Source organism: Thamnophis elegans, chromosome 14 (assembly GCF_009769535.1).
Source record: "Thamnophis elegans isolate rThaEle1 chromosome 14, rThaEle1.pri, whole genome shotgun sequence".
In the NCBI taxonomy this organism is placed as follows: domain Eukaryota; kingdom Metazoa; phylum Chordata; class Lepidosauria; order Squamata; family Colubridae; genus Thamnophis; species Thamnophis elegans.
Genome location: NC_045554.1, coordinates 18,735,001 through 18,762,872, shown reverse-complemented (window position 1 = coordinate 18,762,872; position 27,872 = coordinate 18,735,001). Strand labels below are relative to the sequence as shown.

General features: G+C 45.7%; 1 protein-coding gene across 1 annotated transcript in view; it reads left to right on the top strand.

Annotated features, from left to right (window-relative positions):
* The first annotated feature begins 1,551 nt into the window (after nt 1-1,551).
* Nucleotides 1,552-27,872, top strand: part of GRID2IP (Grid2 interacting protein) — a 135,686-nt gene continuing 109,365 nt past the window's right edge. The window contains 4 exon segments of the mRNA XM_032231039.1: nt 1,552-1,779; nt 1,782-1,869; nt 2,006-2,045; nt 2,082-2,136. Of these exon segments, the coding sequence (XP_032086930.1) occupies nt 1,552-1,779; nt 1,782-1,869; nt 2,006-2,045; nt 2,082-2,136 (411 nt within the window).

The window sequence follows — 27,872 nt, the reverse complement described above, 5'->3', positions numbered from 1 at the left end:
GGTGCTTCGCAAATTACGAAAATCTCATTTGATTTGCACACTGTTTTTTAAAAGTTAGATAAAGAAATTATGCTGTGAAAGTGACTAGAAAGCCCCCCCTCCCCTTCCTGTGTGCGAGAAAGGGAAGGAGAGGAAGGAAGGAGGGAGGGGGGAAGGAAAAGAAGAAGGGAGGGGGGAGAAGATGGAAGGAGAAAAGATGGATGGAAGGAGAAAGAATGGAAGGAGAAGGAGGAAGATGGAAGAAGAAAGGAAGAAAAAGAAGAAGGGAGGGAGAAAAGAGGGAAGGAGGTAGGAAGAAAAGGGGAAGAGAGGGAAAGCAGAGAGACAAAGAGGATGAAGTTGATAGGCAAGAGGAAGGAGGAAGGAAGGAAAAAAGAAAAAGAGGGAGAGAGGAAAGAAGAAAAGATGGAACTAGAAAGGAAAGAAGGAAGGGAGGGAGGGAGGAAAGGGGAAGACAGGGAAAGAGCAGAAAGACAGAGAAGGTGAAGGTAGATAGGCAGAAGGAAGGAAGAAGGAAGAAATAGGAAAGGCCGGAAGGAGGAAGGAACAAGCGAAGAGGAAGAGAGAAATTGAAAGAGCAGAAAGACAGAGAAGGTAGATAGGCAAAAGAAATGAAGCTGAAAGAATGGAAGGAGGAAGGAAGAGAAAAGGAGGAAGGGAGTGAGTGAGGAAAGAAGAGAGGATGGAAGGAGAAAGGAAGGAAGAGAGGGAAAGAGCAGAAGACGGATAAGGTGAAGGTAGATAAGCAAGAGGAATGAAGGAAGAAGTGAGGTGTCTCGAGGAGGGGGAAAACATTTAGTGACCAAAGTTACAATGGCATTGAAAAAAGTGACTGATGACCATTTTTCACACTTAGCGACCATTGCAGCATCCTCATGGTCATGTGATCAAATTTTTGTTTGGCAACAGATTCGTATTTATGCTGGTTTTAGTGTCCTGGGGTGACATTTTGACAAAAAATAAAATTTTTAATCAAGGCCCCCCCCCCCGGTCAATGGTGTCCCTCTTTACCAATCTGAAAATCTGGTCACTTTATGCACCCCACCGCCAAGGGGCTCCCCTAATGTAGTGTTACTTTTGACTAAGATAAAACTCAAACAGGCCCAAGACTCTCCGTCCCTTCCTGGAGATGGGATGCCAGAGATGGGGCCATTTTGTTTTGTCAGCGCAAAATCTCGTGAGGCCTCTGCTGTGGGAGGAACAAGAGAATTCCAGGGGGGTGGGTGGGGGAATGGACAAAGGAACAAGGGAATGTATTGAGGTGGGGGCAACAAAAGGAGGGTGAGATGGAGAGATGCCGGGGGGGGAGGAGAGTGGCAAAGTAAGTTTTAATATATCAGGGGTCTCCAACCTTGGCAACTTTAAGACTTGTGGACTTCAACTCCCAGAGTTCCTCAGCAAAGCTGGCTGAGGAGCTCTGGGAGTTGAAGTCCACAGGCCTTACAATTGCCAAGGCTGGAGACCCCTGATATAGCGTGCATGGCAATTAGCCGCTGTTCTTTTGCATGGAGGGGGTGAATGGCTGATGTCTCCCCCTTTTCCATTGCAGCCATGCCTGCCACCAATACTGGATGGCCGGAGGAGTTTGGCTTTAGGATCCGTGGGAATGGTCCCTGCTACATTGTGGCTGTGGAGGAAGGCAGCAGCGCCCAGATGGCTGGCCTCCAGCCTGGAGACCAGATTTTGGAGATCGAGGGGCAGCCTGTTTCCGCCATGAACGCCGAGGCCCTGGCGATCCTGGCCAGGCAGTGTGAGAACATCCCCCCAAGCATTGGCGTGGTCTCCCGCCTCCAGCAGGTGGACCTCCCCCCGGGGCCACAGGCACACTTTGGCTTCACCTTGACCTGCCACGAAAACGACCCCGTGCAGGTGGAGAGTGTGGCTCAGGACTCGCCGGCTGCCAAAGCGGGCATCAAAGCGGGCGATTACATCCTGGAAGTCGATAGCGTTTACGTCCAGTGTTATGAAGATGCGGTCGCTGCGATGAGACCCTGCGGGGATGCAGGTCTCAGGCTGGGACTGCTGCAGCTGGGGCGGCTCCGGCGGTGGGCTAGCAGCAGCGTGGAGGAGTTTATCCGGAGCGCAGACGCTGTGCATCAGGAAAGGAGGCAGAAAGCTCGGGAGTTCAGCAAGAAGGTAAGTCCAGAGTAATGTCCAGGGCAGGATGTGGGGCAGCAGGAATCAGGGCCGAAGGCTTCTCACTGTTCTGACCTAGGCATCACAAAATCACAAAGCAGATTCCTTCTCCTGACAAAACCCCTTTTTATTAAGCTAATATGAATTCTTCTCATTCACATCCAGCAAAGTCTCTATTCTATTCCATTCCTAATTCTCTATTCTATTCTATTCCATTCCATTCCTGATTCTCTATTCTATCCTATCCTAAGGTGACCAGATTTTCAGATTGGTAAAGAAGGACACCTTTGACCGGGGGGGGGGGGGGGGCTTTATTAAAATTTTTATACGGAGCAACAAAAATTTTCATACAACGCAAAAATAGTATTGTAATATTTTTTTCATTTGATGTTGCCAAACATCAAAATTTTAATCACGTGACCATGAGGATGCTGCAACGGTCGCTAAGTGTGAAAATGGTCGCTAAGTGTGAAAAATGGTCATCAGTCACTTTTTTCAATACCATTGCAACTTTGGTCACTAAGCCCATTATACCACCTTTCTTGTCAAAAGGTCACAAAAAGCAATTACATGACCCTAGGACACTGAAACCATCATAAATACGAATCTGTTGCCAAACATCAAAATTTTGATCATGTGACCATGAAGATGCTGCAACAGTCGCTAAATGTGAAAATGGTCGCTAAGTGTGAAAAATCGTCATCAGTCACTTTTTTCAATGCCATTGTAACTTTGGTCACTACACCACCTTTCTGGCCACAGTTCTTAAGTGAATAACTGCAACTGATAAGTTCGTAACATAAATGAATCTGGTTTCCCCATTTGACTTTGTCAAAAGGTGATTATATGACCCCAGGATACTGAAACCATCATAAATACAAATCTGTTGCCAAACATCAAAATTTTGATCGCATGACCATGAGGATGCTGCAACGGTTGCTAAGTGTGAAAATGGTTGCTAAGTGTGAAAAATGGTCATCAGTCACTTTTTTCAATGCCATTGTAACTTTGGTCACTAAGCCCATTATACCACCTTTCTTGCCACAGTTCTTAAGTGAATAACTGCAGCTGGTATTTTGTATTTTGGATAGAATCTTTTTTTTAAATAGCCTAAGACAATTTAAAAAAAGAATCCACACAGAATAAATTGAAGTAAAACATTTCAAACTATTCTTTCTATGCACAATATATTTCAAAGTATTGTGCATAGAATTTTTAAACATGGTTTCACTTCAATTTAGTTTGGATGGAATCTTTTTTTAAATAGTCTAAGACAATTTAAAAAAAGAATCCACACAGAATTTTAAAAAATCCTATGCACAATAAATAAAATATTATTTTAAAATACATTAAAAAAATAAAAGAAAAAAACCCAGCTCACTTACCAGCAGGCTTGCACTACAAGTCAACCCAGAATGATGTAGATGTTAATACAAAGAACTGAGCAAATTGAAACGGTGAAATTAGTCAGGGAAATATTTTTCAAAGAAACTTTGCCACCATTTTGGAGCAGACCTCCAACCTCCATGCCCCTCCCCTCTGGAAAATCCAGGAAGTAACACTCACGACCTCTCTAGCCACGTGTTTCCTGGAGCTCTATGGTACTTGGTCATTTTTTCTTATAAAATGAGGTAAAAGGGGCGCGGGGGGGGGTCCGTTTTGTTGCTTTAACATTTTAATATCTTCAATGAAAGTACTGAGACAGAGAGAGAGAGGGATTAGACAGGGTGTCTTTTGTCTTGCCCCGGTTAGGATTTTTTAAGCAAATAAATTGGGCTTTCAACATGAAGCCAGAAAATCAGGACTTTTTTAAAATGGCCCGGGACACGGGACAAATTGTTATAAAGCGTGATTGTCCTGCTGAAATCGGGACATCTGGTCACCTTATCCTATCCTATCCTATTCTATTCCACTCCATTCCATTCCTGATTCTCTATTCTATTCTTGTCAGCACCTCTCCATTAAATAATTAGGAAAGAAAGACCATGAGACTCCATGTGTGGAAATCAAGTGTACTTTTGCTAATTAAAAATGATTAAAGGCATAGCGAAGTGAAATCTGAATATTTAGGCGCGAAAGCGATTGATATATAGAATAGCCCATTCCCCTCCCCTTGGCATCACAGTTACAGTCCAATCATAATTCTCCCAAGTGTCAGGTGCGAGATAACTTCAAAAGGCATCACGAAGATGGAATGTCGGTGCCGTTAGTCCTGGTGGGAAACTCCCACGCATGCGTAGTCCGAACAGCCGGTGAACTCCAGAACCTTCCTCCAGCACAATGAGTAACCCCTCCCAAATACCATGCCCTCCCTCCCCGTTTCATGGCAGCCGAAGCAACAGCAAAGCAGAGGCTGACAATTCTATTCTGTTCCTGTTCTGTTTCTGTTCTGTTTCTGTTCTGTTTCTGTTCTGTTCCTGTTCTGTTCCTATTCCTGTTCCTGTTCCAATTCTAGTTCCAGTTCCAATTCTTATTCTTATTCTATTCTATTCCATTCCATTCCTAATTCTCTATTCTATCCTATCCTATTCTATTCCATTCCATTCCATTCCATTCCTGATTCTCTATTCTATTCTGTTCCTGTTCCTGTTCCAATTCTAGTTCCAATTCCAATTCCTATTCCATTCCATTCCTAATTTTCTATCCTATCCTATCCTATTCCATTCCATTCCATTCCTGATTCTCTATTCTATTCTATTCTGTTCTGTTCCTGTTCCAGTTCTAGTTCCAGTTCCAGTTCCTATTCCATTCCATTCCATTCCTAATTCTCTATTCCATTCCATTCCATTCCATTCCTGATTCTCTATTCTATTCTATCCTATCCTATTCCATTCCATTCCATTCCTGATTCTCTATTTTGTTCTGTTCTGTTCTGTTCTGTTCCTGTTCCAGTTCCAGTTCCAATCCCTATTCTTTTCTATTCTATTCTATTCCATTCCATTCCATTCCATTCCTGATTCTCTATCCTATCCTATCCTGTCCTATCCTATCCTATCCTATCCTATCCTATCCTATTCCATTCCATTCCTGATTATTCTATTCTGTTCTGTTCCTGTTCTGTTCCTGTTCTGTTCCTGTTCCTGTTCTAATTCTAGTTCCAGTTCCAATTTCTATTCTATTCTATTCTATTCCATTCCATTCCATTCCATTCCTAATTCTCTATCCTATCCTATCCTATCCTATCCTATCCTATCCCATTCAATTCCATTCCATTCCTGATTTTCTATTCTATTCTATTCTATTCTATTCTATTCTATTCTATTCTATTATTACCGGGGTACCGGGGGAAGGTCTTGAATGTCATCTCTGGACTGACTTTCAACTTGCTGCTCCTGATGAAGTGGACAAGTCCATGGGAGCGGTGAGTGCTGCCACATGTGTACTGGACCCGTGCCCCTCCTGGCTGGTCGCGAACAGCAAGGAGGTGACACGGGGCTGGATCCAGGTGATGGTGAATGCCTCTCTTCGGGAGGGCTTCTTTCCACCGGCATTGAAGATAGCGGTGGTGAGACCCCTCCTGAAGAAGCCATCACTGGATCCAGCCATTTTGAATAACTACCGTCCAGTCTCCAACCTCCCCTTTATTGGGAAGGTTGTTGAGAAAGTGGTAGCCTCTCAGCTCCGACAGTCCTTGGATGAAGCCGATTATCTGGATTCCTTTCAGCCGGATTCAGGCCTGGCTACAGCATGGAAACCGCTTTGGTCGCACTGACTGATGATCTCTGGAGAGCCAGGGATGGAGGTCACCCCTCCATCCTAGTGCTTCTTGACCTCTCAGCGGCCTTTGATACCATTGACCATGGTATTCTTCTGCGACGGCTACGAGAGGTGGGGGTGGGAGGCACTGTCCTTCGGTGGTTTTCCTCCTACCTCTCGGACAGGTCGCAGTCGGTGTTGGTCGGGGGGCAGAGGTCGACCCCTAGGCCCCTGAAATATGGGGTTCTGCAGGGTTCGGTCCTATCCCCCCTCCTGTTTAACATCTACATGAAGCCGCTGGGCGAGATCATTCGACGGCACAGGATAAAATACCATCAATACGCGGATGATACCCAGTTGTATCTGTCCGCCCAGTGCCAACTCAGTGAAGCGGTTGACGTGACGTGCCAGTGCCTGGAGGCTGTCAGGATCTGGATGGGGGTCAACAAGCTTGCACTCAATCCAGACAAGACCGAGTGGCTGTTGTGTTTCCCTCCCAAAAATTTGGTTAATAGTCCATCACTCAGGCTGGGGGGTGAAATTTTATGCCCCTCAGACAGGGTTTGCAATTTGGGAGTCCTCCTGGACTCACAGCTGACCTTAGAACATCATTTGTCAGCTGTGACCAGGGGGGCATTTGCCCAGTTTCGCCTGGTGCACTAATTGCGTCCCTACCTGAACCGGGAGGCACTCGCAACAGTCACTCATGCCCTTGTGACCTCAAGACTGGACTACTGCAATGCGCTCTACATGGGGCAGCCCTTGAAGAGCATTCGGAGACTTCAGCTCGTCCAGAATGCAGCCGCACAAGCGATTGTGGGTGCACCTTGGTGCACCCACGTTACACCTATCCTCCGCGAGCTGCACTGGTTACCGATTGGTCTCCGGATACGCTTCAAGGTGCTAGTCGTCACTTATAAAGCCCTTCATGGTATTGGACCTGGGTACTTGAGAGACCGCCTGCTGCCAATTACCTCCCAAAGACCCATTAGATCACACAGGGTTGGCCTCCTCCGGGTTCCGTCTACCAGCCAATGCCATCTGGATACTACCCGGGGGAGGGCCTTCTCTGTGGCAGCGCCGGTCCTTTGGAACGAACTCCCCGCCGAGATTCGGACCCTCACCTCTCTCCAGGCCTTCCGAAAAGCCGTTAAAACCTGGCTGTGTCGGCAGGCCTGGGGTTGATGAGTTCCCTTCCCCTCTCGATTATGTGTCTGTTGGTTATTTTAAATGCTTGTATTTGTAGTTCTGTGTTTCCCTTCCCCTCTTGGGTTTGTGAGCCGCCCTGAGTCCCGTTGGGAATAGGGCGGCATATAAATAAAACGAAACCTGAAACCTGAAACCTATTCTATTCGTTTCTGTTTCTCTTCCAGTTCCAGTTCCAGTTGCAATTCCTATTCTATTCTATTCCATTCCATTCCATTCCATTCCTGATTCTCTATTCTATTCTATTCTGTTCTGTTCTGTTCCTGTTCCAATTCTAGTTCCAGTTCCAGTTCCAGTTCCAGTTCCAGTTCCAATTCCAATTCCAATTCCAATTCCATTCCATTCCATTCTATTCTATCCTATTCCACTCCATTCCATTCCTGATTCTCTATTCTATTCTGTTCCTGTTCCTGTTCCAGTTCCAATTCTTATTTTTATTCTATTCTATTCTATTCCATTCCATTCCAAATTCTCTATCCTATCCTATCCTATCCTATTCCATTCCATTCCATTCCTGATTATTCTGTTCTGTTCTGTTCTGTTCCTGTTTTGTTTCTGTTTCTGTTCCTGTTCCAATTCTAGTTCCAGTTCCAGTTCCAATTCTATTCTATTCCATTCCATTCCTAATTCTCTATCCCATCCTATCATATCATATCCTATCCTATCCTATTCCATTCTATTCCTAATTCTCTATCCCATCCCATCCTATCCTATCCTATCCTATCCTATCCTATCCTATTCCATTCCATTCCTGATTCTCTATTCTATTCTATTCTGTTCCTGCTCCTGTTCCAATTCTAGTTCCAGTTCCAATTCCTATTCCATTCCATTCCTAATTCTCTATTCCATTCCATTCCTGATTATTCTATTCTATCCTATTCTATCCCATCCTATTCTATTCTATTCCATTCCATTCCTGATTCTCTATTCTGTTCTGTTCTGTTCCTGTTCCTGTTCCAATTCTAGTTCCAGTTCCAGTTCCAATTCCTATTCCTATTCTATTCTATTCTATTCCATTCCTAATTCTCTATTCTATTCTATTCCATTCCATTCCTGATTCTCTATCCTATCCAATCTTATCCTATCCTGTCCTATCCTATCCTATCCTATTCCATTCCATTCCTGATTATTCTATTCTGTTCTGTTCCTGTTCCTATTCCTGTTCCAATTCTAGTTCCAGTTCCAATTCCTATTCTATTCTATTCTATTCTATTCCATTCCATTCCTGATTCTCTATCCTATCCAATCCAATCCAATCCAATCCTATCCTATCCTATTCCATTCCATTCCTGATTATTCTATTCTGTTCTGTTATGTTCTGTTCCTGCTCTGTTTCTGTTCCTGTTCCTGTTCCTGTTCCAATTCTAGTTCCAGTTCCAGTTCCAATTCCTATTCTATTCTATTCCATTCCATTCCATTCTATCCTATTCTATCCTATTCTATCCTATTCTATCCTATTCTATCCTATTCTATCCTATTCTATCCTATTCTATCCTATTCTATCCTATTCTATCCTATTCCACTCCACTCCATTCCATTCCTGATTCTCTGTTCTGTTCCTGTTCCTGTTCCAATTCTAGTTCCAGTTCCAATTCTTATTCTTATTCTATTCTATTCCATTCCATTCCATTTCATTCCTAATTCTCTATCCTATCCTATCCTATCCTATCCTATCCTATCCTATCCTATCCTATCCTATCCTATTCCATTCCATTCCATTCCATTCCTGATTCTCTATTCTATTCTATTCTGTTCATGTTCCTGTTCCAATTCTAGTTCAAGTTCCAATTCGTATTCCATTCCATTCCTAATTCTCTATTCCATTCCATTCCATTCCTGATTCTCTATCCTATCCTATCCTATTCTATCCCATCCTATTCTATTCTATTCCATTCCATTCCTGATTCTCTATTCTGTTCTATTCTGTTCCTGTTCCTGTTCCTGTTCCAATTCTAGTTCCAGTTCCAATTCCTATTCTATTCTATTCTATTCCATTCCATTCCTAATTCTCTATTCTATTCTATTCCATTCCTGATTCTCTATCCTATCCTATCCTATTCCATTCCATTCCATTCCTGATTATTCTATTCTGTTCTGTTCTGTTCCTGTTCTGTTTCTGTTCCTGTTCCAATTCTAGTTCCAGTTCCAGTTCCAATTCCTATTCTATTCTATTCTATTCCATTCCTAATTCTCTATCCTATCCTATCCTATCCCATCCCATCCCATCCCATCCCATCCCATCCCATCCCATCCCATCCCATCCCATTCCATTCCTGATTCTCTATCCTATCCTATCCTATTCTATCCCATCCTATTCTATTCTATTCTATTCCATTCCATTCCTGATTCTCTATTCTGTTCTGTTCCTGTTCCTGTTCCTGTTCCTGTTCCAATTCTAGTTCCAGTTCCAATTCCTATTCTATTCTATTCTATTCCATTCCTAATTCTCTATTCTATTCTATTCCATTCCTGATTCTCTATCCTATCCTATCCTATCCTATTCCATTCCATTCCATTCCATTCCATTCCTGATTATTCTATTCTGTTCTGTTCTGTTCTGTTTCTGTTCCTGTTCTGTTCTGTTCTGTTCCTGTTCCAATTCTAGTTCCAGTTCCAGTTCCAGTTCCAATTCCTATTCTATTCTATTCTATTCTATTCCATTCCTAATTCTCTATCCTATCCTATCCCATCCCATCCCATCCCATCCCATCCCATCCCATCCCATCCCATTCCATTCCTGATTCTCTATTCTATTCTGTTTCTGTTTCTGTTTCTGTTTCTGTTCCAGTTCCAGTTGCAATTCCTATTCTATTCTATTCCATTCCTAATTCTCTATTCTATTCTATTCTATTCTATTCCTGATTCCGAATTCTCTATTCTGCTGACGTCTAATAAAACTGTACCTTTTGCAACAAATGGAGCTGAAGATAGGAGCCGAGGTGGCGCAGTGGTTAAATGCAGCACTGCAGGCTACTTCAGCTGACTGCAGTTCAGCAGTTCGGCTGTTCAAATCCCACTAGGCTCAAGGTTGACACAGCCTTCCATCCTTCCGAGGTGGGTAAATTGAGGACCCGGATTGTTGTTGGGGGCAATATGCTGACTCTGTAAACCGCTTAGAGAGGGCTGAAAGCCCTATGAAGCGGTATATAAGTCTAACTATTGCTATTGCTATTGTTTTTAACTTAGAAGTGCAAGTTGAGGGAGGGCTGACAGTTTGTTCCAATAACAAAGTCTTGGGAGTCAGGCACATTACAAATTTCATAAATAAGTAAATAACCACCCACATTAGAAACACAGCTGGCAGAAAGACGGAGAAGGTGTTTTGAGTAATATAGGGTTTAGGAATCTAAATGTGTTTATCATTGCGTTTGAATCACAACATCTGACATTATCTCTCTGCAATTAACCGTGTGCTACTAAAAGTTTAGAACTGGCTTTGCCAGCGATGTGGCTGCTACCACACTACTAGCCACAGAACAGCGGATGGTTGGGCTAGGCATTGGGGCTCCTTCTGCTCTTAAGCCTCTTGCAAAATCTCCCCCAATGTTGCAATCAACTCACTCAAATTGGCACAAGCCAGCTCCCCACTGCTCAAAATCTCATTTTCCCACTGCTTAGGGCCACACTTTATTTTTTTCCAGAGAATGTAACCCCGGCATAAAGTGAGGGAAGCTGCATAAGTTAAAAATGCAAGCAAATTACATACCTGACAGTATTTCCTTACAAAGTCCTATTAATAGATTATTATTGTCAAGCGCCAGGGAAATCAAGAGATTCAAGCAGTTCAAATGAGTACATTACCAGCTTAAGCTCTCTAAAAGAATCTGAACTATTAATGGTTAAAGCAATTTGGCAGTAAGGAATTCACAGTGGGCTGGACTTAGATCTCTTGTGGGTAGGAAAGGACCCAGAACTGATGATGTGTTTGACCCCCTCCCTCAAGCTCATCCTAGTCATCTCCTAAAATTGTATTAAAATTAGGTTTTATTGAATGGCAACCTAAGAGACCCCAATAATTATTTCTTCCCATTCTGAATCATACAGTACAGTAGCAAACCACAGGCAGCACCCCTACCTTGCAAGCGGTCTGGGTAGCACAGAGGCCAGGTGCTTGGGCACACTGTCAGCTCCTTGGCTTGCAGGAGATCTTAATAAGCCTGGCACCTGGAAGCCTGACTTTGATGATGAACGAGCTGAGGAGGGCAGCCCACAGCTTTTTGCCAGCCCCTGCCTCCACCTCCTTCCCGGTGGGTCTCAACCACCTGTTCTGACCGAGGCTTCCCAAGAGCATGAAGCAAACTCCTTGTCCTGACAAAAACCCCTTTATTAATTGACTGTGAATTCTGCTCCTTCACATCCAGCAAAGTCTTTCAAGGCAGGATTTACAGTCACAGATCTTATCTGGCTTGGAGAGCTGCCAAGCTGATATCTGCAAAACTTGGCAAGGAGTCTCGGAGAGTCACAAACCAATTAAGCGAACTAATTGTCTCCTGCAAACTCCACTCCCCTTTTGCTCCTCTTTTATTTCCTCTGGGAGGGGCAGTTCATCGTCCACCTGTGGCCTTATTCCCAAGTTGACCCCTGTTCTTTAGCTGTTCCCTTTGTCTGGCAACTCTGCACAAGCGCACACTGGGAACAGGCTCCATCTGCTCTTCTGCCTCACTGATATCTGACTCTGAGGGCAGCTGATAACTGTCAGACAGCCCTGGCTCCCTCTCTGCCTCCTACACAGAGCCCTCATCAGAGGCTTCCCTGGACTCCGGGACTGGCCCAGGTTCCTCCCCAACCTCCTCGCTGTCCGAATCTGCTGCAAACTCCGCAGGCCACTGGCGGGTCACAACATCACCATGTAGGATTTGGATCTGATCCCCAAAGGGTGCTTTGGAGTTCCAAGATGGCATTCTGGGTGGCTTCTTCTTACACATCTAGATCAAATTTAAACTGCCAGAATGAAGCCACCTTCTTGGTTTTGTTGTTGACCAAAAATAAGACCCTATCGGTACATGTTTCTGGTAGTAGCTGACATACTAATAGATGGATGGGGATCTGCTTCTCTCCACATTTACACAGCGTGCTTGAGCATGGTAGTTTCACACTATGGCACTCAACCTATTCAGGCTCCTCCAAATAGTATAAAGGAGGTTGGATCCTTCAGCCAGATCCTCCTTTAATTCTGTCGAGATTCTCCATCATCCAGGCCATGGGTGTCCTAAAGGTGCTTTTTTTATGAGGCAACTGGACTTTCTTGTTTTTTCTTTGGAAGATGTTTCACTTCTCATCCAAGAAGCTTCTTCAGCTCTGACAGGATGGTGGGGAATGGAAGGATTTATGTTATATAATGGAATATAACAGCATTCTTCAAAACAAGTTTTGAACTTCTGCAGTCACAACATAAGCCTAAGATTGAAAATCAGGCTTGACAGAGGCTACATCTTTTCCATCCTGCTCTGTGGAGTGGAGAGCTGGTCTCCTGATAGAAAACCACTTGAAGAAACTAGAAGCAATGTGGATTTACAGGCGGCTGTTATGTATAAGTTGGGCTCACAAAATCAGAGATGAGGAGGTGATAAGCCATCTGGGAAAGCCAAGGGAAATCATCAAAACCATAAAAAAGTGAAAGTTAGAATATTTTGGACACGTGATGTGACACCCAGAAAAATGTGGCATCCTTCACTTAATCCTCCGGGGAAAGATTGAAGGAGGCCCAGGCAGAAGAAGAACATCATGGCTTCAAAATCTAAGGGACTGGTTTGGACAAAACTCAGCAGCAATGTTCCCTCTATTTTTTTCAGTGTGTGCGGAAAAGTACATTGTTCGAGCAGCACATTTTCATGCCTGAGCACCTGAATTTTTTTAAACCATAATTGCCATCAGAGCAGATGTTGGGAGGGGGGCAAGGAGGAAAGGGGCCCCCTCCCTCTTCCTCAGACCCCCAGGAAAGGAGGCAGGGGAGGGGGAGGGAAAAGAAAGAAACTGGGAAACAAGAAAAGGAAAGGAGAAAGGAAAGGAAATAGAAAAGAAGGAAAGGAAATGGGAAAGAAGAAAGGAAAGGAAAAGAGAAAGGAAAGGAAAAAGGAAAGGAAATGGGAAAGAAGGAAAGGAAAAAGGAAAGGAAAGGAGAAAGGAAAGGAAAAGAGAAAGGAAATAGAAAAGAAGGAAAGGAAAAAGGAAAGGAAATGGGAAAGAAGGAAAGGAAAAAGGAAAGGAAAGGAGAAAGGAAAGGAAAAGAGAAAGGAAATAGAAAAGAAGGAAAGGGAAAAGGAAAGGAAATGGGAAAGAAGAAAAGGAAAAAGGAAAGGAGAAAGGAAAGGAAAAGAGAAAGGAAATAGAAAAGAAGGAAAGGAAAAAGGAAATGAAATGGGAAAGAAGGAAAGGAAAAAGGAAAGGAAAGGAGAAAGGAAAGGAAAAGAGAAAGGAAATAAAAAAGAAGGAAAGGAAATGGGAAAGGAGAAAGGAAAGGAAAAGAGAAAGGAAAGGAAAAAGGAAAGGAAATGGAAAAGAAGGAAAGGAAAAAGAAAAGAAGGAAAGGAAGAGAGAAAGGAAATAGAAAAGAAGGAAAAGAAAAAGGAAAGGAAAAAGGAAAGGAGAAAGGAAAGGAAAGGAAACGAGAAAGGAAAGGAGAAAGGAAAGGAAACAATCAGGATGATGAGGCGACTGGAGCCTAAAACATATGAAGAATGGTTGCAGGAATCAGGCATGGCTAGTCTAATGAAGAGAAGGACCAGGGGAGACATGATAGCAGTCTTCCAATATTTGAGGGCTGCCACAGAGGAGAGGGGGGGGGTCAAGCTTTTTTCCAAAGCACCTGAAGGTGAGACAAGAAATAATGGATGGAAACTGATCAAGGAGAGATTCAACCTGGAAATAAGGAGGAATTTTCTGACCATGAGAACAATCAACCCATGGAACAGATGTTGCATTCGGAAGTTGTGGGAGCTTTATCACTTGAGACTTTCAAGAAGAGATTGGACTGACATCTGGCAGAAATGGTGTAGGGTCTCCTGCTTGGGTGGGGGTTGGACTAGATGACCTACAAAGTCCCTTCCAACTCTGTTAATCTGTAACTTCTTGCATGCTGAGTAGGTTTTATGTATGTGGGTTATTGTTTTTAATAATGTCAATGTCTGGAGGACTTGCAGCTTCTTTCGATTCTTGGTGCTCAGGAGGAAGAAGAACACAATGTTAAACCCTCTGCCTTTCAGCCTATGTTCTGTAATCAAAAGGGCCATTCATTCATAAGGGGCAGGATATCCTGCACAAATCCCCTGGGAGTCTGGGATGGATCGGTTGCAATCCCCCCTTCTCTTTCCAGCCCAACAGTATTAGTAACAAGTCCGTTCTCTTAGGAAGCGCTTTGCCTTTGGACAAGATTGCATGCAGATTAGCTGAGCAGATTCCAAGCTACCACCGGGGTATCCAGAGGCCATACAATGCCATTTGCTTGGGCGTGTGAGAAGAGAGAGGAAGAGAGCATCACGTTTTCCAGGCAGTGGAAGAGCTTCAGCTGCATTGCCAGCCTGGGCTTGGCAGGGATGAGAAGAAAAGAAGGGTGGCATAATAGCAATGTTCCAATATCTAAGGAGTTGCCACAAGGAAGAGGTTAATTTATTATCCAAAGCATCAGAAAGCAGGACAAGAAGCAATGGGTGGAAATTAATCAAGGAGAGAAGCAACTTAGAACTGAGGAGAAATTTCCTGACAATTAGACCAATTAATCAGTGGAATCAGACTGTGGGTGCTCTGGAGGTTTTTAAGAAGAGATTGAACAACCATTTGTCTGAAATGGGATAGGGTTTCCCGCCTGAGCAGGGGGTTGGACTAGAAGACCTCCAAGGTCCTTTCCAACTCTCTTATTTGGTTCTAAGCATATTGATGATGCCAGACTTCAAATGCTTGGATGACCACTCCCAGAGTCTTCATGTATGTGCTAAATAGAAGTGGGCAGAGGGTTTGCCTCTCTGGCAGCCCACAGGGGAGTAGCCATTGCGTCAACCTCTTCTCCTCCCACTACAACTGACCGCTGAGAAAAGACCAAAACCACTGCAATGCAATGACCCCAAACTCAAACTCCCACAGAAGGACACCATGCTTGATGGTCCTGGTAACTGAAGCAAGGTCTATATAGGACCTCTTTGGTGGAATGGAGTCACCTGGCAGATATGCAACATATGGACTTAATTTTAACAGGTTGCGGAATTGTTCATGTTCAGGAAACTTGGACACCCCAGATTGTGACAATGCAATTAGCACTTTGCATGCCGGTCAGCACAGCCTTAATGGGATGGAGGAACGATCGTGTTTTTTGGTCCCCAAAGTAATAGAATCAAAAGCCCTGATTATTTCTAATTGTGCAATTCCCCACTGGAGTTTTCTTTTAATATCACTGTGTAAGAGGTTAATTTCTCTTTTTAGATCAGTAACACTTGGGGGAATCAGAGCCCCGTTTCATCAGTGAAAACTGCTCTTTTTAATGTAAAATGCGACTCTGGTTGAACTTTCTGCACGGACGGTTTATCCTATCTATAATACTGAAGAGCTTTGGTGATAAATCATGCCATTGGTCCGTAATGGCGAACCCAAGACACGCAGGCAACAGGGGGCACACGGAGCCATATTTGCTGGCATGGCAGCCCTCAGCTCAGCATGTGTGTGCTGGCCAACTGATTTTCGGACTTCCAGAGAGCTGGAGGGAGGCCGTTTTCACCCTGCCCAGCTTCAGGAAAGCCTCCAGAGCCGAGATAGGGTTAAAAAGCAGGCCCAATGGGCGAACCGGAAGTTTGTTCCTGAACTTCCGGTTGGGTCATTGGGCCATTCCCCCCCTCCCCAGGCTTCAGGAAAGCCTCTGGAGCCTGGAGATGGGGGAAAACTCCCCCCCACACACACATGGGGGTGTCCACGCCGAAAGGCTGCAACAGGGCTGGGCGTCTACCATGTGCATGTGTACAGCACATGCACAGTGCGCTTGCGTACTTACTGCCCATGATGCTCCAGCTGCTCGGCAGAGCGTCGCACAGGCACTGTATGCTCCGTGCACGAAAGCCCTGATTGGCTCAAATACAGGTAAGGAGGGTGGGCGGGTGGGCGGGCCTTCTGGAGCACCGTACCAGAATGGTACCTGGTACTCCCAGCAGGCACTGGTACGCCCATACTGGGGTATATAGTTTGTATCCCATCACTGGTCCACACGTATGTGGGGGGATCACATGTGCATGCGCAGGTGGGTGGGCACGTGGTGGGCACATGGAAAAAGATTAGCCATCACTGCCATAGGTCCTTCTACACAACCCATCCAGTCAGAACTAATCCTTCCATCGCCCGCACCACCCTGCCAGAACCAATGAAGCTTCTTGGATGAGGTGAAACATCTTCTTCAAGGAAAAAAAGCCTAAACCCCACAGGAGATCCAGAAAAACCCCATGGAGAGGGGGCGGTTGGAAGGATCCTATTTCTTTGCAGTCCTCTGGTTGTTAGTGCTCCCCCTGAGAGCTCTTCAGGTCGCTTGGGGGTTTATCTGTACCCTCAGGTTTAGGGTTCTCGAGCTCTCAGGGAGACTACTAACAACCAGAGGACTGCCACAACTAATCCTTCCAGTTTCAGCCAGCATTACTGCTGGTTCGCTCATGCGTGCACTTTGTGCATGCGCAGTTCAATGGAAATTATTCTGCGCATGTGCAGAACTCAAAAAAAGATGGTGGCGGCAACGGCAGCAACCGGGGAACCAGTTCGGGGGCATGGCCAGCCTGGATCGCTGCTGGTTCTGCGACTCAGGCCGGTATACCACTACTGGTTCGGCTGAATTGGGCCGAACTGGTGGGAGCCCACCTCTAAATCCTTCCTTCGGCCACACCATCCTGTTGGAACTGATGAAGCTTCTTGGATGAGAAGCTAAACATCTCCTTCCTCAAGGAAACAAAATTTGCAATCCAGCTGCCTTTTGAAAAAGCCCCTCTGAGACACCCATGAGCTGGACGGCTGAGAATCTCCACAGACCCTTCCTCTCATAGCATTGAGGGCATTTCCCTGCTTGCCTTCTCCCCTGGCAGAGTGTTGGTGCTGGTCTGCAGCAGAAGACTCTCCCACCCAAAGGTTTCTTCTCCCTTGTATTTAGCAATCAGAGGCGAACCAAGCCAAGCTGGGGTGGATGATGCTTCGCTTGGGAGCAGAGCTCGTCCAGGGCTCTCGAGCTGAACCAAGAGCCAGCCTGTGGCAGAAGCCTCCTTCTCTTCTTCCCGGGATGAAACGATCGATGTCATTTTCTCTTTCAAAGAAAAGTTTCTCCCGTCTCTGCTGGTGGGGAGAGTGCCAGGCAGTCCTTGCTCCAGATGCAGCAACCTTGAAATCTCCCGCTCTCTTCTGGGCTTCAGTCCCAATCACGTTCCCGTGCTTTAAAGGGAGAGCAGGGGTCTTGTGCTTTCAAGATCTAGGCTAGAATTGCCTTTGGGGAGCATCAAAGTGGGCCAAGCCTCTGTGTGTGTGTGTGTGTGTGTGTGTGTGTGTGTGTGTGAGAGAGAGAGAGACAGACAGACAGACAGACAGACAGACAGACAGTCACACACACACACACACACACACACACACAGAAACACAGAGAAACACACACACACAGAGGCAGAGAGAGACAGAGACAGTCACAGAGAGACAGAGAGACACACACAGAGAGAGGCAGAGAGAGTCACAGAGATACAGAGAGAGAGACAGACAGAGACATTCACAGAGAGAGACAGAGGTTTTGGGTTGAAAATCCCTCAAAATAACTTCTTGAGGAGAATCTTGACAGTGTCCCCTGGAACTCCAGTGAGGGCAGAATTGGAAGTACATGCGATTGGCACAAGGGCCATGTTGAAGACTGTTTATTACTGGCTAAGAATAATCGAGATGGAGGAAGGAAGGTTAGTAAAGGTAGCGCTAACGGAGCAGATTAGTTTAAGTAATAAAAATAATTGGTTATCAAGAATTTTGAAGCAGGTATCAAACTTTGGTATTCCTTTAAACTGGCAGTAGCACTATGTTAGGATTGCACAGAGATTTATGGACATAAGTGCACAATCAGACATTGCACAAGTGACAGCCGCAAAAGTTTGCCCCTGGTTATCAGTAAACAAACAAAATTTTAAAATAGAAAAATATTTAACTTCGCCTTTATCTCCCGTCATAAGGAGATTTTTTTCCAAATTGAGATTGGACCAACTTCAAACAAACATGCTTTGGGGCAGGTATAAGAGGATCCCTACAAGTGAAAGAGTCTGTTTATGTGGGATGGGTGAAGTTGAAACAACATCCCACGTAATTTTTTATTGCTCCCTGTACTCAGATTTGAGGGAACGCCAGTTGGGTAGGATCTTTTATACCAGCATCCCTAAGTCTAAAGAGCACTTTTTGCAACATTGTTTGCTAGCTACTAATTGGCAGTTGGTGAAATGGATTACCAAATTTACTGTAAAGTTGATGGAAATAAGAACAAAGTTGGTGCAGTAGAACGTGGCAGATTGTAGGAAAGACCACTTGACGGGGTAGACGTATGGGTGATATTGTAATATAATTTTAAGCATATTTAATTTGTATCTTAAATTATTGCATTCTATTCTGATTATATTATAAATTGTATTTTATTCCATTTACATTTTAAATTGTGGTTTATTTCAATTTTATTTTAAACTGTAGTTTTTGTCTCTGGAACTTAGTATTTTGATATGGCCCAAGGGCTAATCAATAAAGATTGATTGATTGATTGATTGACAGAGATACAAAGAGAGATAGAGAGACACATACACAGAGAGAGACAGAATCACAGAGCTAGATAGAGAGGGACAGACAGACAGAGACAGAGTCACAGAGATACACACACATACACAGAGACAGACAGACAGAGACATAAAGAGAGAGACAGGCAGACAGAGTCACAGAGATACACAGAGACAGACAGACAGAGACAAAGAGAGAGACAGAGAGAGAGAGAGAGAGAGAGAAAGAGAGAGAGAGAGAAAGAGACAGACAGACACACACAGAGAGGCAGACAGAGATATATATAGAGAGAGAGACACAGAGACACATGCACACGGACGAGACACACATACACACAGAGAGAAGGACAGAGAGACACAGAGAGACAGAGACACAGAGACACACAGAGAGGGACAGAGAGACACAGACAGAGAGAGACACACAGAGGGAGACAGAGAGAGAGAGAGAGACAGACAGACAGACAGACAGACAGACACACAGAGATACATAGACACACACACAGACCCACACAGACCCACACATGGAGAGAAAGACAGAGAGAGAAAGATGGAGAAATCCACTCTCTCAGTGCTGGATTAAACTGGGATGTATGTGTATGTGCATGTGGGGTGTGAACAAGTTTGTCTTGAGCAGGGGGTTGGGCTAGAAGACCTCCAAGATCCCTTCCAACTCTATCAATGTTTAACCTCATAGGCTCAAATGCAGAGGTAAGGGGTTGCTTGTCAAATGGGTGGATGACACGGAACTGGGGGTGATGGGTAACAGAAGCAAAGAGGTTTAGGGGGGAACGGCCGCTGAAAACAATGAAATCCAAAACAAACAAATGCAGCCTGGGTGTGAATCATCAGAGTGACATAACTGTTAAAAAGGCAAACTCATTTTAAATCTGTGTCAGTGGAAGGGTGGTTTGCAAAACACAGGGAATTCGTTTGATTCGGAGAAACTGGAAAGCAAAGGAAAGCACAGGTAGTCCTCAAGTTACGACGGTCATGGAGGCTGCCCGTTACGGTTTTAAGTCATAACTGGTCATGTTGTTGAATGTATGATCACCCCAATTTTATGGGTTTTCTGCAGTGGTCATTAAGTTTCTCTATACCAGTGATTGGCTATGGACATAGTTTTGCTGAAAACCAAAAAGAATTGCCAATTTTTGGCAAAACCGCCATATAAGGTGGTCACCTTACTGCGGGACACCCCAAACGGCCATCAGTGCAGCCGTGTTGCTGAGTTGCACGAGATTGGGGTAGGGGTGGCAGAGGTCGGAGGTGGCATTCAGCAGGTTCTGAGCAGTTCTGGAGAGCCGGTAGTGGAAATTTTGAGTAGTTCAGAGAACCAGCAAATATCACCTCTGGCTGGCCCTACCCCCGTCTATTCTCTGCCTCCCGAGTCCCAGCTGATCGGGAGGGAATGGAGATTTTGCAGTAACCTTACCCTGCCACGCCCACCAAGCCACGCCCACCAAGCCACGCCCACCAAGCCACGCCCACAGAACCGGTAGTAAAAACTTTGAATCGTACCACTGGCAGAGGACAACCATTGGAGCTTTGGATCCAGATCCTAAGTGCCATTTTTTTTCAGGTCGGTCATAACTTTGAATGATTGCTAAGTGATTAGTCGTAAATTGAGGACTACCTGTATTGCAACTCAGAAATGGGCATAATTGACGAGAAGGCTGCAGCAGTCAGGCTGAGCCTCCTGACTGCCCCCTGTTCCCAGAGCCTGATTGGAGGCCTGCCAGGGCTTCCTCCTCCAGCTTCGCTCCAGGGAAACCAGAAGGCAGCTGCTTTGGATTTTCTATCTCAAAACCCAGAAATAATCGGGGGGAAAATCTTGTACTAAACCCGAAACACACAGAGGGGCTGGGGAGCTGCACAGGCTTTCATGAGGGGAAACTGTAAAAGGGAATTTACCTTATTAAAACGGAAGCCAACTTTCTAGTTATAAAAAAAGGACGCTGAGCAAAGGAGAAGGCAGCAAAAAGAAGGGAATTCTGAATAAGATCAGTACAGTACCATTATCCTAGTTAAGCCAATGGCTTATTGCTCCTTTCAGCAAAATCTTGGTTCCAGAGTTCACTGCTGAGGATAGAATAGAATGAAGAATGAATAGATTAGATTAGAAGAGAATAGAATAGAATAATGGAATGAAGAATAGAATAGAGTAGAATAGAATAGAACAGAACACAACAGAATAGAGCTGGAAGGGACCTTAAAAGTCTTCTAGTTCAGCCTCCTGCTCAAGCAGGAGACCTATACCATTCCAGACAAGTGGTTGTCCAGTCTCTTCTTGAAAGCCTCCAGTGATGGAGCGCCACAACTTCTAGAGGAAAGCCGTTCCTTTGGTTAATCATCCTCACTGTTGGGAAGTTTCCCCTTAATTCCAGGCTGCTTCTCTCTTTGTTTAGTTTCCATCCATTGTTTCTTGTCCTACCCTCTGGTGCTTTGGAGAATAATTTGACCCAAATTATGGTTGGAATTTAACTTTCCAACCATCTTCTTTGTGAAGATGGTTGGAAAGAGACAATGCCTATTTGGTTATTGATGGGTAGGGTTTAGCATTTCTTCTCCGAGTCCTTCTGGAGTATTCTCTGCCGTTTTAAATTGTGCACTGCGTGAAACAGAAAATATTTTGCCACATAATGTCTCGGATGTTTATCCCAACCATTCCAGATGGGTTGCATTTCAGCCCAGTTGAAAGTTGGAAAACCTCAAATCGGTCTGGTTTTGGGCCAGAACAAACTCCACATGGGCCTTGCAGGACACAGTGGTGCCTCCCAGCCTTCTCCTCCAGGGGAGCCATCCAGTGTCCTGCCAGGGGCTTTCCTTGCCCCCTCTCTTCTCACCCACTGCTGGTACACTTGCATTTCAGCACAGCTTAATGAATCAGAATAGATCTGGAAGGGATCTTGGAGGTCTTCTAGCCCATCCCCCAACTCAAGTAGGAGACCCTGTACCCGGGATGGCGAACCGATGGCATGCGTGTCAGCCTCTGCTTTGCTACTGCTTCGGCTGCCATTAAAATGGGGAGGGGAGGCATGGTATTTGGGAGGGGAATCGTTGTGCTGGAGGAAGTTTCTAGACGCTGAACTGACCACCTTACTGCGCATGTCGAGGAGGAGTGTTTCCCGCCAAGGCCAACGGTCCAGCATTCCATCCTGGTGATGCCTTTTTAAGTTATCTCACACCTGACATTTGGGAGAATTATGATTGGACTGTGCACGGGGATGCCAAGGGGAGGGGAATGAATTATACATTATATTATTCGCTTTCGTGCCTAATTAACCAGACTTAGCTTAGCTTTGCATCTGTTCATTTATAATTAGTAAAAGTACACTTGATTTCAACAAAATGGAGTCCAGTGGTTTTCTTTCCTGATTATTGAATGAAGAAAGGCTGACAATAAGCTAAGTCTCATTTCCACCCCACCCGGAGCTACAATCTACCGAGGGGGGTGCCCTCACAAGAAGAAAAGAAATGTCTTTGCATGTGAGTGACCAAGAAGAAGATGAGGGGGTGATGGCAGGACCATCTTTAACTAAAAGGCTGGCTGGGCTAAGGGGTGGAAGAGCCAGTTGTTCGTCCCAGATGGACTTTGAGTGTGGGACAAAAAGAGGAGTCGGAGGAGTTGGATGCTGGAGTCACGAGAAGGAGACCAAAGAAAAAGTCTGCGGATTGGGGTGACTCTGGGGAAGAGGATTACAAGCTGTCCCACGCCATGAGACTCCTCGAGGAAGCTTGGTCTGAACGCAAGAGCCATGAAAGAGCAGTGGAAAGGGAGCCGGCTGAAGATCTTGAGCAAAGGTACTTGATGCATAGATTAAGGGAGGGTGAAGAAGCCTAGGGGGGTTGGGTGCAAGAAAACCCAGAACCAGCCTTCCCCGCTCCAGCTAGGGCCGCTCAAAGAGTGGGGGGGGGGGGCAGGCGACGCCAAATGGCAAAAGTCCCTCCCTTAACTGTAAAATATGATGGAGATCCTAAGACTTTAGGACTTTTTATCATTCAGGTCTGGAATTATATGGAAATCTATGGACCTGATTTAGAGACTGATGAAATGAAAGTACGAATGGTGTTAATGTCCTTAGAAAAAAATGCGGCCGAATGGATGGTGAGCCTACACAAATGCAATTCCCCTCTCCTGAGGAATTTTAATGACTTTATGGCAGCCATGAAGAGGAGGTTTGATGACCCGCTGACCGAGAGACGCGGGCGCCTGAAATTTATGGCCCTGAAGCAGTGAAATAAATCGGTGGCAGATTATGTCCAGGAATTTCAACAGTTGTCAGCCTATATGAGGGGGTGGTCAGAAGACACTTTGTTGGATCAGTTCGCTGAGGGACTGAATGAAAAAATTTACCAGCAGTGCGTAAACAGACACATTCCTCGCCGGGTGACTGCTTGGTATGAACACGCGGCAGATGTGGAGTTGGATTTGGCCAGGCTTCAATGCATGAAAGAGGGAGAAGCAGAGAAATCCCCTCCAGCAGCTCCAAAAGCCCCCCTCCGCCCTAGAAGTGAGGGAAAAGGGAGTTTCACCAGCAAAACCAAGCATTTCACGTGCTTCTGCTGTGGAAAGGAAGGCCATCGCGCCATGAATTGCCGCGTAAAATTGGCTCAGACCGCTCCACCCCCTCCCCGAAGAGAGGGAAGAGCAAGTAAGGCCCCGGGCAAGAAGAGAGAGGCTGTGTGCGCCGCTGAGAATGTTCCCCAGCATTTCCAGCCGGAGGAGGAGGGAGGCGTTAGCTCCAGCTCGTCTGACGAATCAGATGAGGACCAGTCTCATCGCTGGGTAAGTTCCAAAAGGGGCCCCATGCTTATCCGAATTGAACTAAGAGTGCCACCTTCTGGCGCGGCTGAAAAACTTTTAGCTCTTCTGGATTCGGGCTGTTCTTGCTGTATGATAAGTCCTCACATGGTGGAAAAACTTGGCTTAAAATTGAGGACTTTGAAAACCCCTATTGTTTTTTGCCAAATTGATGGTTCTATTGCAGGAGGGGGTCCTGCTCATTTTTCTACTGAGCCCTTAGAGATGAAAATGGGGACCCATCAAGAATTAATCACTTTTATTGTGGCACCTGGAATGGACCGGCCCCTTATTTTGGGACTCCCCTGGCTTCGTAAGTGGAACCCTCACATTAACTGGAGAAAGGGGTGGTTACGTATTCGCACTAATACACCCCCTGAATGGGAGGTTGAGACTCCAGATCCTGCTGATTCTAACCCCACACTGGCAGCCAGGGGGCAGGAGAGGATCAAAGGGGAGGAGAAAATTCCGAAAGAATATTGGGATCTAAGGGGAGTTTTTAGTGAGAAATCTTCTAATAAACTCCCCCCCCCCCCGCCAAGACCCACTGATTGTACCATTGATATTTTGCCGGGGGTGAAGCTTCCCAAGCCCCAAATATATTCAATGTCCCCTAGGGAAATGGAGGAAATGAGAAGATTCATTGATAAAAATTTGGAAAGGGGTTTTATTGAACCGGCTAGGCCCAAGGTGGCGGCTCCTGTGCTATTCAGGGAAAAGAAAGATGGCTCCCTCAGATTATGTGTGAATTTCCAAAACTTGAACTGCATCTCAGCTCAGAACCTGTACCCATTACCACTGATGAAGGACATGCTGGCCCAACTGGGGAAGGGCACATTTTCACTAAACTGGACTTGAGGGAAGCATACTATAGAATCCGTATTAAAGAGGGAGATGAGTGGAAAACAGCTTTCAACTGCCCCCTTGGCTGTTTCCAGTTTCGTGTAATGCCGTTTGGCCTACAGGGGGCGCCTGCGGTCTTCATGCAATTAATTAATGAGGTGTTACATGACCATCTTTACAAAGGCGTTATCATATATTTAGATGATATCCTTATTTACACGGAAACACGTGAGGAACATGTAAAGCTGGTTCATACCGTGCTGAAGAAACTTCGGGCCGTGGAGCTTTACACCAAATTGTCCAAATGTGAATTCCATCAGGAGAAGGTTGACTACCTGGGCTATCGTATCTCACATGCAGATGTTGAGATGGATCCCGCTAAAGTCAAAGCGGCCACTGAGTGGGAGGCCCCTCGTACACGCAGGCAATTGCAAAAATTTTGGGGGTTTGCCAATTTCTATCGCCAGTTCATTCCCTCTTTTGCTAAGATAGCTCTTCCCATAACTAACCTTTTGAAGTGCAAAGGTGGGGCGAAACCCAAGCCTAGCAAGCCGTTGGATTGGACCATGGAATGTCAAGCTGCCTTTGAGAAGTTGAAACGGCTTTTTGCCGGGGAACCTGTCCTCAAACACCCGGACATGGACACGCCTTTTGTGGTTCAAGCTGACGCCAGCGACGTGGCAGTGGGGGCTGTATTGCTTCAGGCCAACAATCAAGGTAACTTACAATCCTGCACATACACCTCTCGCAAGCTGACTGACACTGAGAGATGTTGGGCCATTTGGGAGAAGGAGGCGTTTGCTGTTCGTTGGGCTTTAACCACTGGACGCCATTTTCTAGAAGGTGCCAGACACCCGTTCGAGGTGTGGACTGACCATAAAAATTTGGAAGCTTTGAGAACTCCCAGGAGACTTTCTCCTAAACAAATGTGCTGGGCTCAGCATTTCAATTGTTTTAATTTTACCCTGAAATACATTCCAGGGGGGAAGAATTTTATGGCTGATGCTTTATCCCGGCTTCCTCAGTACAACTGTTCTAAACTCAGCGTAGTCCAGCCTGTCTTTCCCACGACGAGCCTCGCTGCTCCAGTTGTTACCTGATTGCCTGATTCCTAAGGCACGCTCTAAAGTGGAGGTGTCCCAGGACTTTCTTTCCGATCTCAAGAAAGCCCTCCCTGATGATGATTGGTTCCAGCAGCACATGACTGAATGTACTATGAGGGATGAATTGCCCTGGATTGGAGCAAAGCTTTACGTTCCTGTGTCTCTTCAATTAATTGTTCTTCAGCGTGCTCATGATTCCCGAATGGCAGGACATTTTGGTTTCGTTAAAACGCTCCATCTCGTCAAAAGACAGTTTTGGTGGCCTTCTTTGAAAAAGGACATTGAACATTATGTTGCCAGTTGTCCCGTTTGTGCTGCTGCTAAACGCCCGCCGGGGAAACCGCAAGGACTGCTCCAGGCTGTAGCTCGCCCTGTCGCCCCTTGGAAGGAGATCTCTATGGACTTCATCATCGAACTTCCTGAGAGTCAGGGTCACACTGTTATCTGGGTTGTTACCGACTTGTTCTCCAAGCAAGTCCATTTCATCCCTTGCTCCAAGATTCCTTCTGCTAAGACTCTTGCTAAGATGTTCATCTCCCACATTTACCGTTTACATGGGGTGCCCGACCGCATCATTTCGGATAGAGGTATGCAGTTCACATCCATTTTCTGGAAGAAGTTTCTGAAGCGGATTGGCTCCGCCCAGGGCTTAAGCTCCGCCCACCACCCTCAGACTAATGGGACTTGTGAGAGGACTAATTCTGTACTGGAACAATATTTACGTTGTTTCATCAACTACCAGCAAGATGATTGGGTGGATTTGTTGCCACACACGGAGGTGGCATATAATAATTCTGTGCATAGCAGCACTGGGTTCACCCCTTTCCATGTGGTGTTTGGCCAGGACTTTGTGCCCATTCCTGAGGTTCCTCGTGAGCAGCCCCAAGTATCGTCTCTGTCCGAGTGGAGTGATCGCCTTCGGCGCGTTTGGCCTTTAGCTCTCTGCACTTTGGACGCTGCGCATCACGCCCATAAGAAACAGACTGATAAGAAGCGGACTAAGCCATATGATTACAAAGTTGGTGATCAAGTTTATTTGTCCACCAAGTTTCTTCAGACTACACAAAAGTCGAAGAAGTTGAGGCCTAAATATGCTGGCCCATTTCCCATTGTCAAGATCATCAATCCTGTTTCTGTTCGCCTGCAGCTGCCTAAGCACCTCAACCGGGTTTACCCGTTTTTTCATGTTAACCTCATAAAGCCTGTCTGCACTTCGTCGTTGCGTCCGCCTGCTCCTCCACCTCCCACTCCGCTTTTGATCGGCGGTGAACAACATTTTGAGGTTTGCGAGATTTTGGACTCTTGTAAATGCCGGAATCGTATCCAGTACCTGGTGGCTTGGAAGCATTTTTGCCCCTCTCATGCACAATGGGTGGACGGGTCCCATGTTCGGGCCCCTCAGTTACTCTGCAAGTTCTATTCTGCTTATCCTGACAAGCCCTGATTTGGCCACTTTCCTGACAACAATTTTTTTTTCTTCTCTCTTTTCTCTCTCTCTCTCTTCCTCTCCTTTTTTCCCCCTTTCCGTGTTTTGTTGTTTGTCTGTTTGTTTGTGTTTTGTCGTTTCTGCAGGTCTGACCGCCTTTTTCTGGAGGAGGGCCGGATGTCAGCCTCTGCTTTGCTACTGCTTCGGCTGCCATTGAAAGGGGGAGGGGGGCATGGTATTTGGGAGGGGAATCATTGTTGTGCTGGAGGAAGTTTCTAGATGCTGAACTGAGCACCTTACTGCGCATGTCGAGGAGGAGTGTTTCCCGCCAAGGCCAACGGTCCAGCATTCCATCTTGGTGATGCCTTTTTAAGTTATCTCACACCTGACATTTGGGAGAATTATGATTGGACTGTGCACGGGGATGCCAAGGGGAGGGGAATGAATTATACATTATATTATTCGCTTTCGTGCCTAATTAACTAGACTTAGCTTAGCTTTGCATCTGTTCATTTATAATTAGTAAAAGTACACTTGATTTCAACAAAATGGAGTCCAGTGGTTTTCTTTCCTGATTATTGAATGAAGAAAGGCTGACAACGCGTGCCACAGGTGGCACGCGGAACCATTTGTCAGGCATGCGAGGCGTTGCCCTGTCAGCTGGCCAGAGCGCATGCATGCGCTGGCAAGCTGAGTTCAGCCTTTTTTAAAGCCATTTTCTACCCTCCCCAGGCTCCAGAGGCTTTATAGGAGCCTGGGGAGGGTGAATAGAGCCTCCCCCCACACCCCGGAGGCCCTGTGGGCAAACCAGAAGTTCAGGAATGGACTTGCAGTTTGCTCGTAGGGTCATTTTTAGTCCTCCGGAGCCTTCAGGAAAGCGGGGGAGGCTTTTTTCGCCCTCCCCAGGATCCTCTAAAGCC